General features: G+C 32.8%; 2 protein-coding genes across 3 annotated transcripts in view; one reads left to right on the forward strand and one right to left on the reverse strand.

The window, feature by feature from the left end:
* Positions 1–21,856, forward strand: part of LOC136035606 (helicase POLQ-like) — a 154,479-nt gene that overhangs the window by 57,766 nt on the left and 74,857 nt on the right. The gene's annotated exons all lie outside the window — the stretch shown is intronic.
* Positions 17,048–19,720, reverse strand: LOC136035607 (uncharacterized). The gene has a single exon (XM_065717486.1). The coding sequence runs from the start codon at positions 19,692–19,694 to the stop codon at positions 18,459–18,461; it is 1,236 nt and encodes a 411-aa protein (XP_065573558.1). The 5' UTR covers positions 19,695–19,720; the 3' UTR covers positions 17,048–18,458.

Genomic DNA, 21,856 nt, shown 5'->3' on the forward strand with positions numbered 1-21,856 from the left:
TCTGATACACTGAATCTGATGATGTAATTTGCACCTAGTAATTATGTGTTTTTTTTTTATCTAGCCGTATTGATGGGTCTCTGAATTCTCAGTTTGAATCAGTGGAATGTCATCGATTTTTTCTTCAAACATTTACTAATGAAATATTGTAAAAAAAAAGTGGAAATTCACACCACTTGAGTTACCCACGGATTTGGAATGCAACTATAACATTACTTCAGAATTTCTCACGTTCTCAATACCAACCAGTCACAAAAATATACGTCAGTCGATAAGTTTTTTATAGGGGTTCCATATATTTGTCCATAAAATTGTATAACTGCTATATATACCGCTGAGGATTTATATATTTATTTTGATACATTCCATCCCATCATATTTCCACGATTAGTTATTTATAAATCCAAATTTTTACAGGACAATGTTCTTACTTCATGCTAAATCAGAGCCGAATTTCAAATTTTATTTTTGTGCTCAAGAGCCATATCGAGATTTAAACGTTTGTATTGAATATTTAAAAATCTCAAGATTAAGAAAAAAAAAATATTTAGAAATCTACCACAGCTAGAAACCCTGAGAATTTAAATCACCAATCTATCAAATATAAAAATAACAAACACATAGTTATTTATTATTGTTATTGTTATTGTTATTGTAATAACAAACACAAAGTTATTGGTTATTGTTATTGTTATTGTTATTGTAATAATAAACACAAAGTTATTTGTTATTATTATTGTTATTGTTATTGTAATAACAAACACAAAGTTATTTGTGTTTAAGTAAAAATACTCCATAGTTATTTTGACTCATATACTTTGTTTGAAGCACATACCAACATCTATCTTTATTAGAGTTCCTATTTTTCTGACGATTTTGGTCTTTATTCGAATATTTTAAGACGAATTGAAGAGGAAACACTAACGAAGAACTCTAATCTGAAAGGACTCTAGACTGACAGGACTAGCCACTATAAACATTCACCGAAATATTGAGGTAGACATCGATTGTGTAATAAATAGATATGGTGGGAGAAAAAAAGGAATATATATTTTCTTATAAGATTGTGAATTCTGTAATTTAAACAAAATATATCGACCTTTAAAAAGTAGAAAGATACGCTCCGTTGTTATGAAAAATAAAATTTCAATTTGTAAGTTTTTTAGATTTTGTCGAAGTTGACACTGTTTATCAAAACACTAATATAAAAAAATAGTGATTAATCAATGCTTTATTGCCTATACTTTAAACCCTCGTGTTAAAGGCCCACTATCTATTTCTAACTCTTTGTTTTATTTTTCTTGTTATACCCCTAAAAGAACTAGTAATTAATCTTCACTACATCTTTTACGAATATACAAGCTGTATCTTAATCCTCATTTCCCACTCTTCTTTGCTATTATAGTTACTAAGCTATGTCACAAAGTTAGGTGACATGCTAAATGGTTTGGCAAATAGTTACAAAGAATACATGATCCCAAAAGATGGTTCAAGACCATTTTTTTTCTTTTTTTTGACAATACAAAACTTAACTCACTCGCTGTAGTGGTCAGAAGTACAAAGGCAAAAAATTATGCAGAAAATGTTATTATCAGATTTTTTATAGATGGTGACCAGCTTTTTCTTCTCTGGCAGGGTGGTTTTTATAATTTACTATTTTTTGTATGAATATTTTTGCACAATTTTGATTTCAGTAGATTTTTTAGAACTTTTACCCTCACCAGATTTTAGATTAAATGTACGACTATTTCTGCCACCTAGCTACGACGCATAATTGTCAAAGTTCCCTTTAAATTGCTAGCATTTCTTTGTTTGCAAGTTTATTGAGGCAACCTATTATGCGCCCCCCGCTAAATAAAATCCAGGATCTGCTTTTGCGATGACGTTATGACACCAAGAACAGACTCTAATTGTCTATGTTTAGAAGACGAGGGATAATGAATATCCATATATAGAAGCCTGTCGCGTGCCGAGTATTGGAGCTCGGCGGTGAAGCCGCTGGGCTCCCGGTACTTTATATTATATATATATATATATATATATATATATATATATATATATATATATATATATATATATATATATATATATATATATATATATATATATATATATATATATATATATATATATATATATATATATTTATATATATATATATATATATATATAATATATATATATATATATATATATATATATATATATATATATATATATATATATATATATATATATATATATATATATATATATATATATATATACATATATATATATGTATATGTATATATATACATATATATATATTATATGTATATATATATATATATATATATATATATATATATAATATATATATATAATATATATATATATATCTATATATATAAAATAAGTTGTTTGTTTGTGTGTCTGTTGACTGACGTCATGTTTGTCGACTGAGGTCATTATAAGGATTGAGCTGTATGTCGTCATGAAGTTGTTTGTCGACTGACGTCATGTTTGTTGACTGACGAAATTACAGACCGGGACACCGGGACACCGGGACACAAATGACGACCGGGGCACAGGGAATATAAATGAAGACCAGGACACTCAAAGAGAAATTACAGACTGGGACACAAATAACGACCAGGACACAGGGAATATAAATGACGACCGGGACACAGGGACACTACTACAACGGGGACGCCGGGGGCACAGGGGGGATATATAAATGACGAGGACACAGGGAATGTTCGATTAGTAATCACCATCAACAAAGCTCAAGGGCAATCATTAGAATAATGAGGTATAGCTCTGAATACGGATTGTTTTTCCCATGGACAATTATATGTTGCATGTTCAAGAGTCGGTAAACCTGACAATCTATTTATATGCACAGACAATGGGACAGTGAAGAATGTTGTATATTCGCAAGTTTTACGTAGTTAAAAACATATATATATATATATATATATATCTAGCTATATTCACAGGTGGGACACAGGGACACAACTACAATGGTGCGTAACTAATATTGTGTGAAAAAAGCTAAAAAGAAAAAACCTAAAAAGAAAAAAACTCAAAAAAAGGAAAAAAATAAAAAAGGTAAAAAACTAAAAAGAAAAAAAGCTAAAAAAAACTAAAAAAGCTGCAAAACTAAAAAAAAAGAAAAACTAAAAAAGAAACTATATCTGTATATATAAAATTAAGTTGTATGTATGCATGTTTGTTTGTTTGTGGGTTTGCATATGACGTCATTATAAATATATAAAGCTTTGTATATGACGTCATTATAAGATGACACTACAGACCGGGACACAAATGACGACCGGGACACTCAAAGAGAAATTATAGACCCTGTATCCCACCTGTGAAAATGAATGGATATATATATATATATATATATATATATATATATATATATATATATATATATATATGTTTTTAACTACGTAAAACTTGAAAACATACAACATTCTTTGCTGTCCCATTGTCTGTCCATATAAATAGATTGTCAGGTTTACCGACTCTTGAACATGCAACATATAATTGTCCATGGGAAAACAATCCGTATTCAGAGCAATACCGCATTTTTCTAACGATTGCCCTTGAGTTTTGTTGATGGTGATTGCGGTCGTCATTTATATTCCCTGTGTCCCGGTCGTTATTTGTGTCCCAGTCTGTAATTTCTCTTTGAGTGTCCCGGTCGTCATTTATATTCCCTTTGTCCCGGTGTCCCGGTTGTCATTTGTGTCCCGGTGTCCCTGTCTGTAATTTCTCTTTGAGTGTCCCGGTCGTCATTTATATTCCCTGTGTCCCGGTCGTCATTTGTGTCCCGGTGTCCCGGTCTGTAGTGTCATCTTATAATAACGTCATTTACAAAGCCTTATATACTTATAATGACGTCATATGAAAACCCACAAACAAACAAACATGCATATATACAACTTATTTTTATATATATATATATAGATATAGTTTCTTTTTTAGTATTTTTCTTTTTTAGTTTTTTCTTTTCTTAGTTTTTTCCTTTTTTTAGTTTTTCTTTTTTTAGTTTTTTTTTATTGATATGTTTTCTTTTTTAGTTTTTTCTTTTTTTAGTTTTTTTCTTTTTTAGTTTTTTCTTTTTTAGTTTTTTCTTTTTTTAGTTTTTTTTTGTTTTTTAGTTTTTTCTGCTTTTTAGTTTTTTCTTTTTTTCATTTTTTTTTCTTTTTTAGTTTTTCTTTTTTTTAGTTTTGTAGCTTTTTTAGCTTTTTTCTTTTTAGGTTTTTACCTTTTTTATTTTATTTTTCTTTTTTTAGTTTTTTACCTTTTTCTTCTTTTTTAGTTTTCATTTTCTTCTTTATTTTTCAGATGTCATATGCAAACCCTCAAACATACAAAAAAACAAACATGCTTTGATTTCTCTATTTTTTCTAGTTTTTCTATTTTTTAGTTTTGTAGCTTTTTTAGTTTTTTTTAGCTTTTTTTTCTTTTGTTTTTTTCCTTTTTTATTTTTTACTTTTTTTAGTTTTTTTTTTTTGCAAACCCTAAAACATACAAAAAACAAACATGCTTTAATTTTTTTCCTTTTTTAATCTTTTTCAAAGTTTTTCAATTTGTCAATGTTCATTCTAACATTGACACTTGGAAAAATGTTTACGTGCCAAGCATGCTAAAGCTCAACAATTTATAATAAACCTCAATTTTTGGGTTTCTGTTTTAAGGTTTTCGAATTACTTTAATCTATTGTCAAAATATGTTGAAATATTTGTGCAATTCCCAGTTTTTATATATATATATAGATATGTTTTTTTTTAGGTTATTTCTTTTTAGGTTTTTAGGTTTTTATGTTTTTAGCTTTTTCTTTTTTTCTTTTTTTCTTTTTTTTCTTTTTAGTTTTTTTCTAGTTTTTACTTTTTTTTCTTCTTTATTTTTCTTGCTTTATTTTTCTTAGCTTTTTTTTCTTTTTAGTTTTTTTACCTTTTTTATTTTTTTAATATTTTTTTTTAGGTTTTTTCTTTTCAGGTTTTTTTTTTAATTTTTTTTCTTTTTTTCTTTTTTTTCTTTTTAGTTTTTTTTAGTTTTTTACTTTTTTTCAGTTTTCTTTTTCTTCTTTATTTTTCAGACGTTATATGCAAACCCTCAACACAAAAATACATACAACTTTTTTTTATATATATAGAAGATATAATCTGGCTTAACAGACATAGTGTAACAGACATACAACTATATATATATATATATATATATATATATATATATATATATATATATATATATATATATATATACTGGCCAACACCTAGTTGGTGGGGGCGCTTCGCGCCCCCCCCCCCCCAAGCCCCCGCGCGCGTAAGTCGTTACGTGCCATATTAGTTACGCGCCTTTGTAGTTGTGTCCTGTGTCCCACCTGTGAATATAGATAGATATATATATGTTTTTAACTACGGAAAACTTGCGAGTATACAACAAACAATCAAGAGAGATAAAACTCTAAAAAAGAAAACTTCAAACGAGAGTATACAACATTCTTGGCTGTCCCATTGTCTCTGCATATAAATAAATTTTCAGGTTTACCGACTCTTGAACATGCAACATAAAAGTGTCCGTGGGAAAAACAATCTGTATTCAGATCTCTACCTCATTATTCTAATGATTTCCCTTGAGCTTTGTTGATGGTGATTGCTAATCGAACATTCCCTGTGTCCCCTTCGTCATTTATATATCCCCCTATGCCCACCGGCGTCCCCGTTGTAGTTGTGTCCATGTGTTCCGGTCGTCATTTATATTCCCTGTGTCCCGATCGTCATTTGTGTCCCGCTGTCCCAGTCTGTAATTTCTCTTTGAGTGTCGCGGTCGTCATTTATATCCCCTGTGTCCCGGTCGTCATTTGTGTCCCGGTCGTCATTTGTGTCCCGGTGTCCCCATTTGTGTCCCGGTGTAAGCGTTTTTTTTTATCACAGATCAGAAAATATAACTCATGTTTCCAAATGACGTCGTTTGGTGCCCAAATCGAAAATCCAGATCAATTTATGCCTACTTTCAAAGTAAAAGGGCAAATTTATCATAGAGCAGGGTCTTGATTTTCGATTTGGGCACCAAACGACGTGATTTGGAAACGTGAGTTATATTTTCTGATGTTTGATAAAAAACGCTTAGATTCTGACGTAGTTCCAGTAAGCAAAGTCTTCAATGGCTCTGGTGGTGCAGCCAATAGAGGAAGTTTAACTTCTCCTGAGGGGCAACACATTCCCATTGTTTCACCATTGAATTTCCAGGCCTTGCAATAGGGACAAATTTTAGACATAGTCCCGATTTGAACACATCTACTATTATCATCGACTGGGCTGTACCTGAATGCCAGGCGATAATTTTCAGGTTGCTCTTGTGATTCCTCGGCACGCTTTCTTTTCTTACTTTCTCTATCAGCCGCAAGCCTGTTTTCTTGCTGTTCTTGTGATTGCTCGGCACGCCTTCTTTTTTACTTTTTCTTTCAGCAGCAAGTCTAGTTTCTCGTTGCTCTGGTAGTTCCTCGACACGCCTTCGTTGACGTAAATTGCACACTCCTAATCTGGCATTATCTCTTGAAGCCGCAAGCCTGTTTTCACGTTGCTCTTGTGATTCCTCGACACGCCTTCTTTTTTTACTTTCTCTTTCAGCAGCAAGTCGGGTTTCGCGTTGCTCTGGTAGTTCCTCGACACGCCTTCGTTGACGTAAATTGCACATTCCTAATCTGGCCCTTTCTCTTTGAACCGCAAGCCTGGTTTTGCTTTTTGGTAACATTCTATCTTTTTCAATGTTTTTCAATTTGTCAGTGTTCATTCTAACATTGACAGTTAGAAAAAAAAATTTTACGTGCCAAGCATGCTAAAACTCATCAATTTATAATAAACCTCAAAATTATAAGTATTTGTTTTAAGGTTTTCGAATTACTTTAATCTATTGTCAAAATATATTGAAATATTTATGCAATTCCCAGTTTCTACATTTTTAGTTTCAGTTTGCTTTTTCTTCTTTATTTTTTCAGACGTCATATGCAAACCCTCAACACAAAAATACATACAACTTATTTTTATATATAGACTAGCTGTTGGGGTGGCGCTTCGCGCCACCCCAACACCTAGTTGGTGGGGGCGCTTCGCGCCCCCCCAAGCCCCCCCCGCGCGCGTAAGTCGTTACGCGCCATAATAGTTACGCGCCATTGTAGTTGTGTCCCTATGTCCCACCTGTGAATATAGATAGATATATATATATATATATATATATATATATATATATATATATATATATATATATATATATATATATATATATATATATATATATATATATATATATATATATATATATATATGGTTTTAACTACGTAAAACTTGCGAATATACAACATTCTTTGCTGTTCCATTGTCTTTGCATATAAATAGATTGTCAGGTTTACCGACTCTTGAACATGCAACATATAATGGTCCATGGGAAAACAATCTGTATTCAGATCTATACCTCATGATTCTAATGATTGCCCTTGAGCTTTGTTGATGGTGATTGCTAATCGACCATTCCCTGTCCCGGTGTCCCGGTCGTCATTTATATCCCCCTGTGTTTTTTAGTTTTGTTTTTCTCCTTTATTTTTTTCCTTTTTTTTCTTTTTTAGCTTATTTAGATTTTTAGATTTTTTAGTTTTTTTATTAGTTTTTAGTTTTTATCCCCCTGTTTCCCCCGGTGTCCCCGTTGTAGTTGTGTCCCTGTGTCCCGGTCGTCATTTATATTCCCTGTGTCCCGGTCGTCATTTGTATCCCGGTGTACCGGTCTGTATATACATTCGTTTTTTAGTTTTGTTTTTCTCCTTTATTTTTTTCCTTTTTTTTTCTTTTTTAGTTTATTTAGATTTTTAGATTTTTTAGTTTTTATATTAGTTTTTAGTTTTTTTTTCTTTTTAGTTTTTTTGTAGTTTTTAACTTCTTTTTAGTTTTGTTAGTTTTTTTTTTTACTTATGTCCTGGTCGTCATTTATACTCCCTGTGTCCCGGTGCTTTGTTGATTGCTAATCGAACATTCCTTTTGTCCTGGTCGCTTTCTCTTTGAGTGTCGTCATTTATTTTTTTCTTTTTTAGTTCTTTTAGTTTTTACCTTTTTTTAGTTTTTTTTAGTTTTTTAGATGAAAATTTTTTTTAGTTTTTTCCTTTTTTTCTTTTTAGTTTTTTATTGGTTTTTACCTTTATTTTAGCTTATTTTTCAGTTTTTTCCTTTTTTTTAGTTTTTTTTATTTTTTATTTTTTTTAGTTTTTTACCTTTTTTTAGTTTTTTTAGTTTTTTTAGTTTTTTTAGTTTTTTAGCTTTTTTACTTTTTTTTATTAGTTTTTAGTTTTTTTGTAGTTTTTGCCTTTTTTTAGTTTTTTCATTTTTTTTTTAGTTTTTTATTGGTTTTTACCTTTATTTTAGCTTATTTTTCAGTTTTTTCCTTTTATTTAGTTTTTTTTAGTTTTTTTAGTTTTTTTACCTTTTTTTAGTTTTTTTAGTTTTTTTAGTTTTTTAGCTTTTTTATTTTTTTTATTAGTTTTTAGTTTTTTTTGTAGTTTTTGCCTTTTTTTTAGTTTTTTTAGTTTTTTAGCTTTTTTATTAGTTTTTAGTTTTTTTTGTAGTTTTTCGTCATTTATACTCCCTGTGTCCCGGTGCTTTGTTGATTGCTAATCGAACATTCCTTTTGTCCTGGTCGCTTTCTCTTTGAGTGTCGTCATTTATTTTTTTTCTTTTTTAGTTCTTTTAGTTTTTACCTTTTTTAGTTTTTTTTAGTTTTTTAGATGAAAATTATTTTTAGTTTTTTCCTTTTTTTCTTTTTAGTTTTTTATTGGTTTTTACCTTTATTTTAGCTTATTTTTCAGTTTTTTCCTTTTTTTTATTTTTTTTTTATTCTTTATCTTTTTAGTTTTTTACCTTTTTTTAGTTTTTTTAGTTTTTTAGTTTTTTAGCTTTTTTACTTTTTTTATTAGTTTTTAGTTTTTTTTGTAGTTTTTGTCTTTTTTTAGTTTTTTCAGTTTTTTTTTAGTTTTTTATTGGTTTTTACCTTTATTTTAGCTTATTTTTCAGTTTTTTCCTTTTTTTTAGTTTTTTTTAGTTTTTAGTTTTTTTTTAGTTTTTTACCTTTTTTTTTAGTTTTTTTTTAGTTTTTTTAGTTTTTAAGCTTTTTTATTTTTTTTATTAGTTTTTAGTTTTTGTTTGTAGTTTTTGCCTTTTTTTAGTTTTTTTAGTTTTTTAGCTTTTTTATTAGTTTTTAGTTTTTTTTGTAGTTTTTGCCTTTTTTTAGTTTTTTTAGTTTTTTAGCTTTTTTATTTTTTTTATTAGTTTTTAGTTTTTTTTGTAGTTTTTGCCTTTTTTTAGTTTTTTCAGTTTTGACGTCACCTGATCCAGTTTTTTCAGGTGACGTCACCTGATCCATCCATCCACAGACAGACAGACAACTTATTTTTATATACTAGCTGTTGGGGTGGCGCTTCGCGCCACCCCAACACCTAGTTGGTGGGGGCGCTTCGCGCCCCCCCCCCAAGCCCCCCCGCGCGCGTAAATCGTTACGCGCCATAATAGTTACGCGCCATTGTAGTTGTGTCCCTATGTCCCACCTGTGAATATAGAAATATATATATATATATGGTTTTAACTACGTAAAACTTGCGAATATACAACATTCTTTGCTGTCCCATTGTCTTTGCATATAAATAGATTGTCAGGTTATCCCCCTGTTTCCCCCGGTGTCCCCGTTGTAGTTGTGTCCCTGTGTCCCGGTCGTCATTTATATTCCCTGTGTCCCGGGTCCCGGTCATCATTTGTATCCCGGTGTCCCGGTCTGTATATACATTCGTTTTTTAGTTTTGTTTTTCTCCTTTATTTTTTTCCTTTTTTTTTCTTTTTTAGCTTATTTAGATTTTTAGATTTTTTAGTTTTTTTTATTAGTTTTTAGTTTTTATTTCTTTTTAGTTTTTTTGTCCCGGTCGTCATTTATATCCCCCTGTTTCCCCCGGTGTCCCCGTTGTAGTTGTGTCCCTGTGTCCCGGTCGTTATTTATTTTTTAGTTTTTTACCTTTTTTTAGTTTTTTTAGTTTTTTAGCTTTTTTATTTTTTTTATTAGTTTTTAGTTTTTTTGTAGTTTTTGCCTTTTTTTAGTTTTTTTAGTTTTTTAGCTTTTTTATTAGTTTTTAGTTTTTTTTGTAGTTTTTGCCTTTTTTTAGTTTTTTTAGTTTTTTAGCTTTTTTATTTTTTTTATTAGTTTTTAGTTTTTTTTTGTAGTTTTTGCCTTTTTTTAGTTTTTTCAGTTTTGACGTCACCTGATCCAGTTTTTTCAGGTGACGTCACCTGATCCACGATTTTTATATATATAGATAGTTTTTTTTTTTTTACTTATGTCCTGGTCGTCATTTATACTCCCTGTGTCCCGGTGCTTTGTTGATTGCTAATCGAACATTCCTTTTGTCCTGGTCGCTTTCTCTTTGAGTGTCGTCATTTATTAGTTTTTTCCTTTTTTTTTAGTTTTTTATTGGTTTTTACCTTTATTTTAGCTTATTTTTCAGTTTTTTCCTTTTTTTTAGTTTTTTTTTATTTTTTATTTTTTTTAGTTTTTTACCTTTTTTTAGTTTTTTTAGTTTTTTTAGTTTTTTAGCTTTTTTACTTTTTTTATTAGTTTTTAGTTTTTTTTTGTAGTTTTTGCCTTTTTTTAGTTTTTTCAGTTTTTTTTTAGTTTTTTATTGGTTTTTACCTTTATAGTTTTTTTAGTTTTTTAGCTTTTTTATTTTTTTTATTAGTTTTTAGTTTTTTTGTAGTTTTTGCCTTTTTTTAGTTTTTTCAGTTTTGACGTCACCTAATCCAGTTTTTTCAGGTGACGTCACCTGACACATCCATCCACACATCCACAGACAGACAACTTATTTTTATATATATAGATATAGATAGATAGATAAGATATAATCTGGCGTAACAGACATAGTGTAACAGACATAACAGACAGACAACTTATTTTATATATATATAAGATATATATATATATATATATATATATATATATATATATATATATATATATATATATATATATATATATAAATAAGTTGTCTTCTGTCTGTCTATTTGTCGAGTGACGTCATGTCATCATGTCGTCATATCGTCATGAAGTTAGTTGTCGTCATGTTTGTTATGACGATGACGTCATTAAAAGTAGTTAAGAAAATCGTTCAAAGACAAATTTTTAATTGTAAGAAGATCGTGGACGGAAAAATGTTTAATTGTAAAATGACTGAAGAACCTACAATGGCAATAGCGGAGGAAGCTGCTCAAAGAGTCTATGCCAAAAAACTTGCGGCTGGTAGAGAAAATAAGAAAAGAAAGCGTGCCGAGGAATCACAAGAACAGCAAGAAAACAGGCTTGCGGCTGATAGAGAAAGTAAGAAAAGAAAGCGTGCTGATACGCATAAAATTGTTATTTCCGCTGACAAAACGCCTCCTGGCCAACATGTGCGTAGATACAATGCTCCAACTATCGACGAAGTGGCAATCGTTATGGTTGGTGATCAGTTTTTACCTCGAGATATTATTCTTCATAAGCGAAACGCTCAGTTGGTAAGAATTGCTGAAACTCATCGATGCTATGATTCCCTACAGTATCCTATCATTTTTTGGGATGGAGCTGACGGCTATCACTTAAATATTAAATTGATAAATCCAGCCACTAACAAAGAAATGAATAAGAAATGCAATGCAATGCATTATTATTCCTATAGACTAATGATTCGGCAGGATGAAGACAATTATATTTTAGAATGCCGTCAATTGTTTCACCAATAAATCGTTGATATGTATGCAAAAATTGAATCAGAACGTTTGCTATTTATCTGTCTGAATCAGACCAAGCTCCGCTCTGAACAATACACTCATTTGCGAGATGCAGTTGTAAATGACGGTAATACCACAAACGTTGGAATATTAACGATTTTACCTTCGTCATATGCTGGCAGTCCCCGTCATATGCATGAATATGCTCAAGATGTTATTGCGTATGTTCGTCTCTATGGTCGTCCAGATTTATTTATTACATTTATATGTAATCAATCTTGGGACGAGATACAGCAGCTTTTACTTAAAGGATAATCGGCGGTTCATAGACATGACATTACGGCCCGTGTCTTCCGGCAAAAGTTGAAATCACTGATAAACTACATAGTAAAACTTGAAGTGTTTGGGTCAGTGCGATGCTGGATGTACTCAAAGGAATGGCAAAAACGAGGATTACCACACGCACATATACTAATCTGTCTACTTTATAAAATTACTTCTAATGAAATTGATGATGTGATTTCCGCTAAAATACCTGATGAAAATGTCGATAAGGGGTTATATGATATTGTTGTAAAAAATATGATACATGGACCTTGCGGTGCACTGAACGAAAATTCTCCATGCATGGCCAAAGAAAGGTGCACAAAGCAATATCCTCGACTTTCAGTACCCAACACAATTACTGGCAATGATGGTTACCCACAATATAGAAGAAGATCTACTGAAGATGGCGGTACAACAGCAATAATAAAGAAGCGTAACGGTACCACCATCGAAGTAGATAACCAGTGGGTTGTTCCATATTCCCCTTTATTATCAAAAACATTTAATGGACACATAAACGTTGAATACTTTAACTCCGTAAAGGCAATCAAATACATATGTAAATACGTCAACAAAGGCAGTGACATGGCAGTTTTTTGCTTGCAGTCCGAAATCAGCTATATCGACGAAATCGTACAATATCAGGCTGGAAGAAACATAAGCAGTAATGAAGCTGTTTGGTGAATTCTTTCATTTCCGATACATGAACGTAGTCCAGCTGTTGTTCACTTAGCGGTACATTTACAGATTGGTGAACGTGTTTATTTTTCGGAATCCAACGTGCAACAAAGAGCCCTGAATCCACCGAATACAAAGTTAACTGCTTTCTTTCCGCTATGCAAAAATGATTCTTTTGCAAAAAAACTGCTGTATACTGAAGTGCCTTCGTATTACACGTGGAATACTAAAAATAAAGTATTTGAACGTCGAAAACAGGGTAAGTCAGTCGACGGCCAACCTACCCGGTCCGACGTCCTTTGAGTATTTGAGAACTGTAAACGGTACTATACATGACACTTACCGTAGTGCATGCCAAGCTCTGAATACATTGGAGAATCACCAACACTGGGATAACTGCATCAATGACGCGTGCGAAACGTCAACTCCAAGTCAAATTCGTGCATTGTTTGGAATCATACTAACAACTTGCTCTCCTTCAGCTCCTACAGAGTTATGGGAAAAATATAAATCGAAAATGTCCGAAGATATACTCCATCGAAAACGGTTAGAGACGTCAGATATGACTTTTAATTTTACATCAGAAATTTATAACTACACTTCAGTTATTATAGAAGATTTGTGCGTATATATGGCAAACAAACCTCTTCAGGATTTTGGAATGCCTTCACCTAATCGTACCACTGCTGTTTTGACATGTGTAGAATTGGATCGTGAACAAAGTTACAGTACGAGTGATCTATTGTCGTATGTACAAAATAACATTTTCAAGTTAACGTCAGAACAAAAAGACATTTATGATACGATAATGCATTGTGTCGATAACAACGTTGGAGAAATTTTCTTTTTGGATGCGCCAGGAGATACTGGTAAAACGTTTGTGATAAAACTGATTCTGGCATCAGTTCGATCAAAAAAAATGATATAGCGTTGCAATTGTGTCGTCCGGAATAGCCGCAACGTTGCTGCCTGGTGGAAGAACCACTCATTCCGCTTTGAAATTGCCTCTGAATTTGCATTCTACAGAAACTCCCACGTGCAATATTTCCAAATCATCTGGGATGGGTAAAGTATTGCAGCAATGCAAACTTATTATTTGGGACGAGTGCACAATGGCACACAAAAAATCGATCGAGGCTCTGGATCAATGTTTGAAAGAATTGCGAGGGAATTCGAAACCCTTTGGCAGCACATTAATATTGCTTGAAGGAGATTTCAGGCAACGGATCTGCCTTTTCGATTTAAAAGATTGCAATTCCCAATTCGATTAGCATTTGCAATCACCATCAACAAAGCTCAAGGTCAATCATTAGAAAAATGTGGTATAGATCTTAATACTGATTGTTTTTCCCATGGACAATTGTACGTTGCATGTTCGAGGGTCGGTAAACCTGACAATCTATTTATATACAGCGACAATTGGACAGCGAAGAATGTTGTATATTCGCAAGTTTTACGCAGTATCTATCTATCTATCTATATAAAAACGAGTTGTGTGTATGCATGTTTGTTTGTTTGTAAAAAGAGCGTTTGTATATGACGTCATTATAAGTACATAAGGCTTTGTATATGCACAGACAATGGGAAAGCCAAGAATGTTTGTTCGCAAGTTTTACGTAGTTCAAAACACATATAAAAATCTACCTTAATTCATAGGTGGTACACAGGGACACAACTACAATGGTGCGTAACTAATATGGCGCGTAACGACTTACGCGCGCGGGGGGGTTTTGGGGGGGCACGAAGCGCCCCCTCCAATTAGGTGTTGGGGTGGCGCGAAGCGCCGCCCCGAGAAGAATTTGTCAGCCAAAAGATTGGCAGTTGGAATATATACCTGGAATAGATAATGAACATCTACCACGTCATTAGTTTTTTTTTTTTAATGTTCCGACCTGTGTTTATTTTGCGATGTGTTTCATCTACTATTTGTATCCAATTTATATTCAGGTATTGTTTAATATATTAGCCGCCTTGCACTTCAGTTAAACCTACGAGGTTACTAAAACAGGTTAATTGAACTTTGAGAGTGATTGTAGTAGGATATTCAAATAAAAGTATTTAATTTTTGGCTAATTTCTTAGTAATTGTCTTTTTCCTTTGTGTAGCTCAGGGGGCACCTAATCTGGTAATTTTTAGTTAGTTTCTTTTTCCTTTGCTGTAGTTCAGGGGCACCAAATCTAGTGACTTTTAGTAAGTTTGTTTTTCCTTTGTATAGTCCAGGGGTGACAAATCTAGAATTGACTTGGGAAAAAAGTAAATGTCACTGGCAGCAAAATTTAGAAAAATAACACGAAGTTTTTTCTTTTTAATCAGGGTGGGTTAACAGAACGACGCATAGTCTCCCTCTACTAATACTAAAGATTATTTTCGTTTTTATTTGAAAATTTCATTGGGAACACTGTTCTCTGTTGCCAAATATATGGAAGTTTTTGCAAAGTACAAACGAGAGATCGAACAGTCTCTGCTGTTTACTCCCTGGAAAATCCCCCTCCCCAAAAAAATCTCATTTGGGGTTTTCTTGCTCTTTTTTGGGTTTCGTGTTACTCTTTACTTTCATGTCAACAGTCTTGACCAGAAATACTCCCAGCAATCATAAGCGAGTAGATATAAATTCCACATTTTTGGTTCATTTTTTTAAGTTTCTTTTGTACCCCTTGCCTTTCCCTTAGCACTTATTCTGTATTTATCTGATAGCTCAGTGAGAGATGGGATGTTTTGACAACAAAATGCACTCTTTGATGGTCTCCTAAACTACAAAACAATCGGAGAAACCTATTGTAGAAGTTTAATTGCTTTTTAAGTTTGGTAATTTGTCCATTGCTTACAGATAGTATTTGTTATTGGGAAACATGCGGCCATTTTTGAGGGGGAGTTTTCGGTAAGGAAGGGGGGTTGACTGGGGGAATTTTCGGGGGGGGGTGTAGATTTTTAGGACTGATTTTCTTTCGGCGAGATGTATTTCCCGGGGGATATTTTCCATGTAGGATTATTTGCTGGGGAGGTATTTTCCGGGGTTAAACGCATAGAACCTTTATTATACCTCAAGAACGGAAAAGCTTATTGATGTGCATTTAGATTAAAAAATAAAACTTTCAGTTCAAAAATGTTAAGGATAGTCGGCAGATAAATCCTTAGTTCAATTTCAAGTTCTTTATTATTCTTTAACTATACATATTCAAACTATTCACATAACATCCCCGGCAGGGAGACTGGCTCGAAAGCCGGGCGACAATACAAACGGGCGACAGACAATAAAAACAAGCAAACCCAGAAGAAGCATATGTCATCACACTTTTCACTCTATCTCACGCCAAAAAATAAATGCAGAAAAGCATTTATTAAAAACTAGCTGTTGGGGTGGCGCTTCGCGCCACCCCAACACCTAGTTGGTGGGGGCGCTTCGCGCCCCCACAAGCCCCCCCGCGCGCGTAAGTCGTTACGCGCCATAATAGTTACGCGCCATTGTAGTTGTGTCCCTATGTCCCACCTGTGATATATATATATATATATATATATATATATATATATATATATATATATATATATATATTTATATATATATATATATATATATATATATATATATATATATATATATATATATATATATATATATATATATATATATATATATATGGTTTTAACTACGTAAAACTTGCGAATATACAACATTCTTTGCTGTCCCATTGTCTTTGCATATAAATAGATTGTCAGGTTTACCGACTCTTGAACATGCAACATATAATGGTCCATGGGAAAACAATCTGTATTCAGATCTATACCTCATGATTCTAATGATTGCCCTTGAGCTTTGCTGATGGTGATTGCTAATCGACCATTCCCTGTCCCGGTGTCCCGGGCGTCATTTATATCCCCCTGTTTCCCCCGGTGTCCCCGTTGTAGTTGTGTCCCTGTGTCCCGGTCGTCATTTATATTCCCTGTGTCCCGGTCGTCATTTGTATCCCGGTGTCCCGGTCTGTATATACATTCGTTTTTTAGTTTTGTTTTTCTCCTTTATTTTTTTCCTTTTTTTTTATTTTTTAGTTTATTTAGATTTTTAGATTTTTTAGTTTTTCTATTAGTTTTTAGTTTTTTTTCTTTTTAGTTTTTTTGTAGTTTTTACCTTCTTTTTAGTTTTGTTAGTTTTTTTTTTTTACTTATGTCCTGGTCGTCATTTATACTCCCTGTGTCCCGGTGCTTTGTTGATTGCTAATCGAACATTCCTTTTGTCCTGGTCGCTTTCTCTTTGAGTGTCGTCATTTATTTTTTTCTTTTTTAGTTCTTTTAGTTTTTACCTTTTTTAGTTTTTTTTAGTTTTTTAGATGAAAATTTTTTTTAGTTTTTTCCTTTTTTTCTTTTTAGTTTTTTATTGGTTTTTACCTTTATTTTAGCTTATTTTTCAGTTTTTTCTTTTTTTTATTTTTTTTTATTTTTTATTTTTTTTAGTTTTTTACCTTTTTTTAGTTTTTTTAGTTTTTTAGTTTTTTAGCTTTTTTACTTTTTTTATTAGTTTTTAGTTTTTTTTGTAGTTTTTACCTTTTTTTAGTTTTTTAGTTTTTTTTAGTTTTTTAGCTTTTTTATTTTTTTTATTAGTTTTTAGTTTTTTTTGTAGTTTTTGCCTTTTTTAGTTTTTTTAGTTTTTTAGCTTTTTTATTAGTTTTTAGTTTTTTTTGTAGTTTTTGCCTTTTTTTAGTTTTTTTAGTTTTTTAGCTTTTTTATTTTTTTTATTAGGTTTTAGTTTTTTTTGTAGTTTTTGCCTTTTTTTAGTTTTTTCAGTTTTGACGTCACCTGATCCAGTTTTTTCAGGTGACGTCACCTGATCCGCGATCCACAGATCCACAGACAACTTATTTTTATATATATAAATAGATATTCTCAATATTTACCCGATAGCTGAAGGGCCGGGAGCTACTCACAAATTAATATTTACTAATTAGCAGAGCTTTGATTTTAGTTTTTAATGTTAATAGCGATAGACTCTGATCGAAAAAAGATTCATGTGTGTTCCAATAATTTGTAATAACATTTTAAGGCGAAAATATAGACCGTTCGGAGACAATGTAAGACACAGGAAGCTTACTTAAAGGACAACGAGTATTATATGGTCTGACTGAGGGAGGGCCTGGAAAAAATGATTTAAAACAATCTGGTTGCAGATCCTTTAGATAACGGACACGGAAAAGTATACATTGAAAAGCTAAAATTTGTCTAACCGGAATGATATGAAAATAACTGTAGACTCTTAGTTGGAGATTTACCAGGAAGAGAAACTGGGGAATAAAATCACATCTTAAGGATTCTCATTGTCATCTGACTCCAAGCATCCAAATTCAACGTCATCTGACTCCAAGCATTGCGACCAATCAGTACAAAGTAACTTGGCATTTAATAGCTTAACCGAACCTTGACCCATCCTTAAACCTTGACCCATCCTTACGATTGCCCATTTCTAAATCTTGCTTTTTTGAAGACTTTTTTTCTTTTAACTTCCTTTTTTAAAGTATGGGGACAACAGCAGTATTTTATACTTCTTTTATAGTCGACAAGCTTGTAAAAATATTAAACAATTCTAATTTGCTTTTTTCGACTCTCTCTGATGTTTTGTGCCAGAATTTGGATTTTGAGCGGGAGCAACTCAATATTTTGTATTGTTCTACTTTGTTGTCTATTTTAGGTTCTAGCCATAGTAATTTCTTTTAAATCCGAAGGCAGTGCATCTATATTTGTGTTATAATGTTTTTCAATTTTGTTCAATAACCACATATCCTCATCAGTGACGAAATTGATTACAACACCTTTGCGTCCATATCTACCACCCCGTCCAACCCTATGAATGTATTCTTCTATCCTCTTTTGAACAGGTAAATCATAGTTTACGACCAGCGATACCTGTTGGATGTCAATACCGCGGCCTAAGATGTCAGTTGATAACAAGATACGTGATTTTCCTGTTCTAAATTCGTCCAAAATATCTTTTCGCTCATTCTGCTCCTGATCACTGTGAATTGTGGAGACTGCAAAATCGTCTAACTTAAGGTCATGGTGCAACTGGTTCAATTTTTCTTTTGTATTTACGAAAATTATGGATTGACCAGTGGCTATTGCGTCGTACAGGTCTTCGAAAGTTTCAAGTTTGTATTTTTCCTTTTTGACATTAATGTAAAACTGTCTTATGCCATCTAAAGTCAAATGTTCCTTCTTAACCAGAATTTCTAAGGGGTCATTCATAAATTTCTTAGCTTGGTCAAGGACTTCTGCGGGCATGGTTGCTGAGGATAGTATCACTTGAAAATCTCCTTCCAAGAAATTAAAAAATTCTTTAATTTGAAAATCTTCTTTAAGCATTTCGTCAGCTTCATCAATTACAAGCAATTTCACATGGCTTGTATTCAAAATTTGGTCGTTGGTGTTGATACCCCTGATAAGCCTCAGCATTCGACCAGGTGTTCCAACAGCAACTTGTACCCTTGACTCCTTAATTACCCTGCAGTCTCTGGATAGAGGTATGCCTCCTATGAAGTCGTGACATTTAATTCCCATGAATTGACTTAAGCTTGCAATTACCTCACAAATTTGTTGGGCTAGTTCTCGGGTTGGCGCAAGAATGATTGCTTGACACTCCTTTAGCTGTGGATCTACTTTCTGGAGCGTCGAGACTGCGAACGTTGCTGTCTTTCCAGTCCCAGATTGCGCTTGAATAATAACGTCCCTTCCTTCTAGACATGGCATAATTGCTCTCTGTTGAACATATGATGGCTCATCAAAGCCTTTTGCCCAAATACCGCGGAGCAGGTCTTCTTTCAAACCCATTTCCTCCCATTTTTTCTTCACTTCACTTTCGATAGAGGACTCCTCGTTATGAAGATCTCTTTCCTCATTCATCATACAATTTTGATTTTTGCTCATCTTAAAAATAGTTATATAGTAACTGTATTATTTAAGTTCTACAGTGTTAGGTATTTGGCTGGTATTAAAGCTATTTGACCATATTGACTTTTGTTTTACTTTTCAGCCCGGATTTTTTACTTCAGACGAATGATTTACTTCTTAAAGAGACTTTAGATCATTTTCCACTTTTGTGTTTGTTTTTTCCTGTTGTCTCGTTTGAGATTTAACACTTTTTTTCTGTGCAATTTGGATTACGTCATATTTGTTGCGCTAAATTAATTTGACTCGCTAACATTTCCTATCTCACCCTCTTAGGAAACATTGTATTTAGATAGACTCTCCCTTGCAATATTGTATCTAGTATCAAGTGGAATGACGATGTTACCAACCAGACAGTTTAATTTATATCGATCAAGACCCTAGTAGCCACGTTGTCAAACTATTCGAGGTAAGGGGGTGGTTTGGGGGGGGGGGCGAAGCGCCCTCACCAACTAGGTGTTGGTGTGGCGCGAAGTGCCACAACAACAGCTAGTATATTATATACTTATATAATGAGGAGGCGTGTGGTTGTGTCGAAGAGTGAAATGGGAGCCGTACTGCGTGTTAGTGAAGAATCTTTTATTGTCACAGAGCAGTGTACTTTAAGTTCAGTTATTTCATTTTTCAAATAAAGCCGATTGAACCTTGAAAACCTTGTGTCAGACCCCAGTAGCCATGCTGCTACTAGATTGATAGTTAGTATCAACTGGAGTAACGATGTTACCAACCAGAACGATTGCTCTATATCGTGACAGGCCCTAGTAGCCATGCTGTATACCAAGATAGATGGCTGAGCTTTATTACTTTTTTCTGTGCAATTTCAACTACGTCATATTTGTTGCTACAAATTAATTTCACTGGCTGATATGTCCTATCTCACGCTCCTAGTCAGGGCAAAATAGTCCTGGGCAAAATTGATAGTTAGTATCAACTGTAGTAACGATGATACCAACCAGACAGATTGACCTACATCGTGCCAGACACTAGTAGCCATGCTATATACCAAAAAAGATTGCAGAGATTTAAAACTCTTTTGTCTAATTTGAACTACGTCATATTTGCAACGCCAAATTAATTTTACTGATTGACAATTTCTATCTCAGCCTTTTAGCAAGCATTGTATTCAGAGAGAATTTCCCGAGCAATATAGATATTTAGTATCAACTGGAGGGACAATGTTACCAACTAGACAGTTTGCTATACAACCTGCCAGACTTTAGTAGCCCATACTATATACCAAAAAAGATGGCTGAGATTTAAAACTTTTTCTGTGCAATTTGAACTACGTCATATTTACAACGCCAAATTAATTTTACTGATTGACAATTCCTGTCTAAGCCTTTTAGCAACCATTGTATTTAGAGAGAATTTCTCGAGCAAAATCGATCTTTAATTATTGTATTCAGAGAGAATTTCCCGAGCAATATAGATATTTAGTATCAACTGGAGAGACGATGTTACCAACTAAATAGTTTGATATACATCCTGCCAGACTTTAGTAGCCCATGCTATATACCAAAAAAGGTGGTTGAGATTTAAAACTTTTTCTTTGCAATTATGTATATTTCGCATCTATAGATATATAGCAATATAGATATTTCGTATCAACTGGAGTGACGATGTTACCAACCAGAAAGTTTGCTATACATCCTGCCAGACTTTAGTAGCCATGCTATATACAAAAAAAAGACGGCTGAGATTGAAAACTTTTTCTGTGTAATTTGAGCTATATCATATTTGCAACGCCAAATTAATTTTACTGGTTGACAAGTCCATACTCAGTATTGTATTCAGAGAGAATTTCCCAAGCAATATAGATATTTCGTATCAACTGGAGTGACGATGTTACCAACCAGAAAGTTTGCTATACATCCTGCTAGACTTTAGTAGCCATGCTATATACAAAAAAAACATGGCTGAGATTTAAAACTTTTTCTGTGTAATTTGAACTACGTCATATTTGCAACTCCAAACTGCTTTTACTATCGGACAATTTCTATCTCAGCCTTTTAGCAAGCATTGTATTTAGAGAGAATTTGCCGAGCAATATAGATACTTAGTATCAACTGGGGTCATGATGTTACCAACCACTTTGCTATACATCCTGCCAGACTTTGGTGGCCCACGCCATATACCAAAAA

This window comes from Artemia franciscana, chromosome 14 (genome assembly GCF_032884065.1).
Source record: "Artemia franciscana chromosome 14, ASM3288406v1, whole genome shotgun sequence".
Classification (NCBI taxonomy): domain Eukaryota; kingdom Metazoa; phylum Arthropoda; class Branchiopoda; order Anostraca; family Artemiidae; genus Artemia; species Artemia franciscana.

Bases quoted from the DNA above. Each gene is read 5' to 3' on its own strand.
- LOC136035607 (XM_065717486.1), bottom strand. From the start codon at position 19,694: ATGAGCAAAAATCAAAATTGTATGATGAATGAGGAAAGAGATCTTCAT.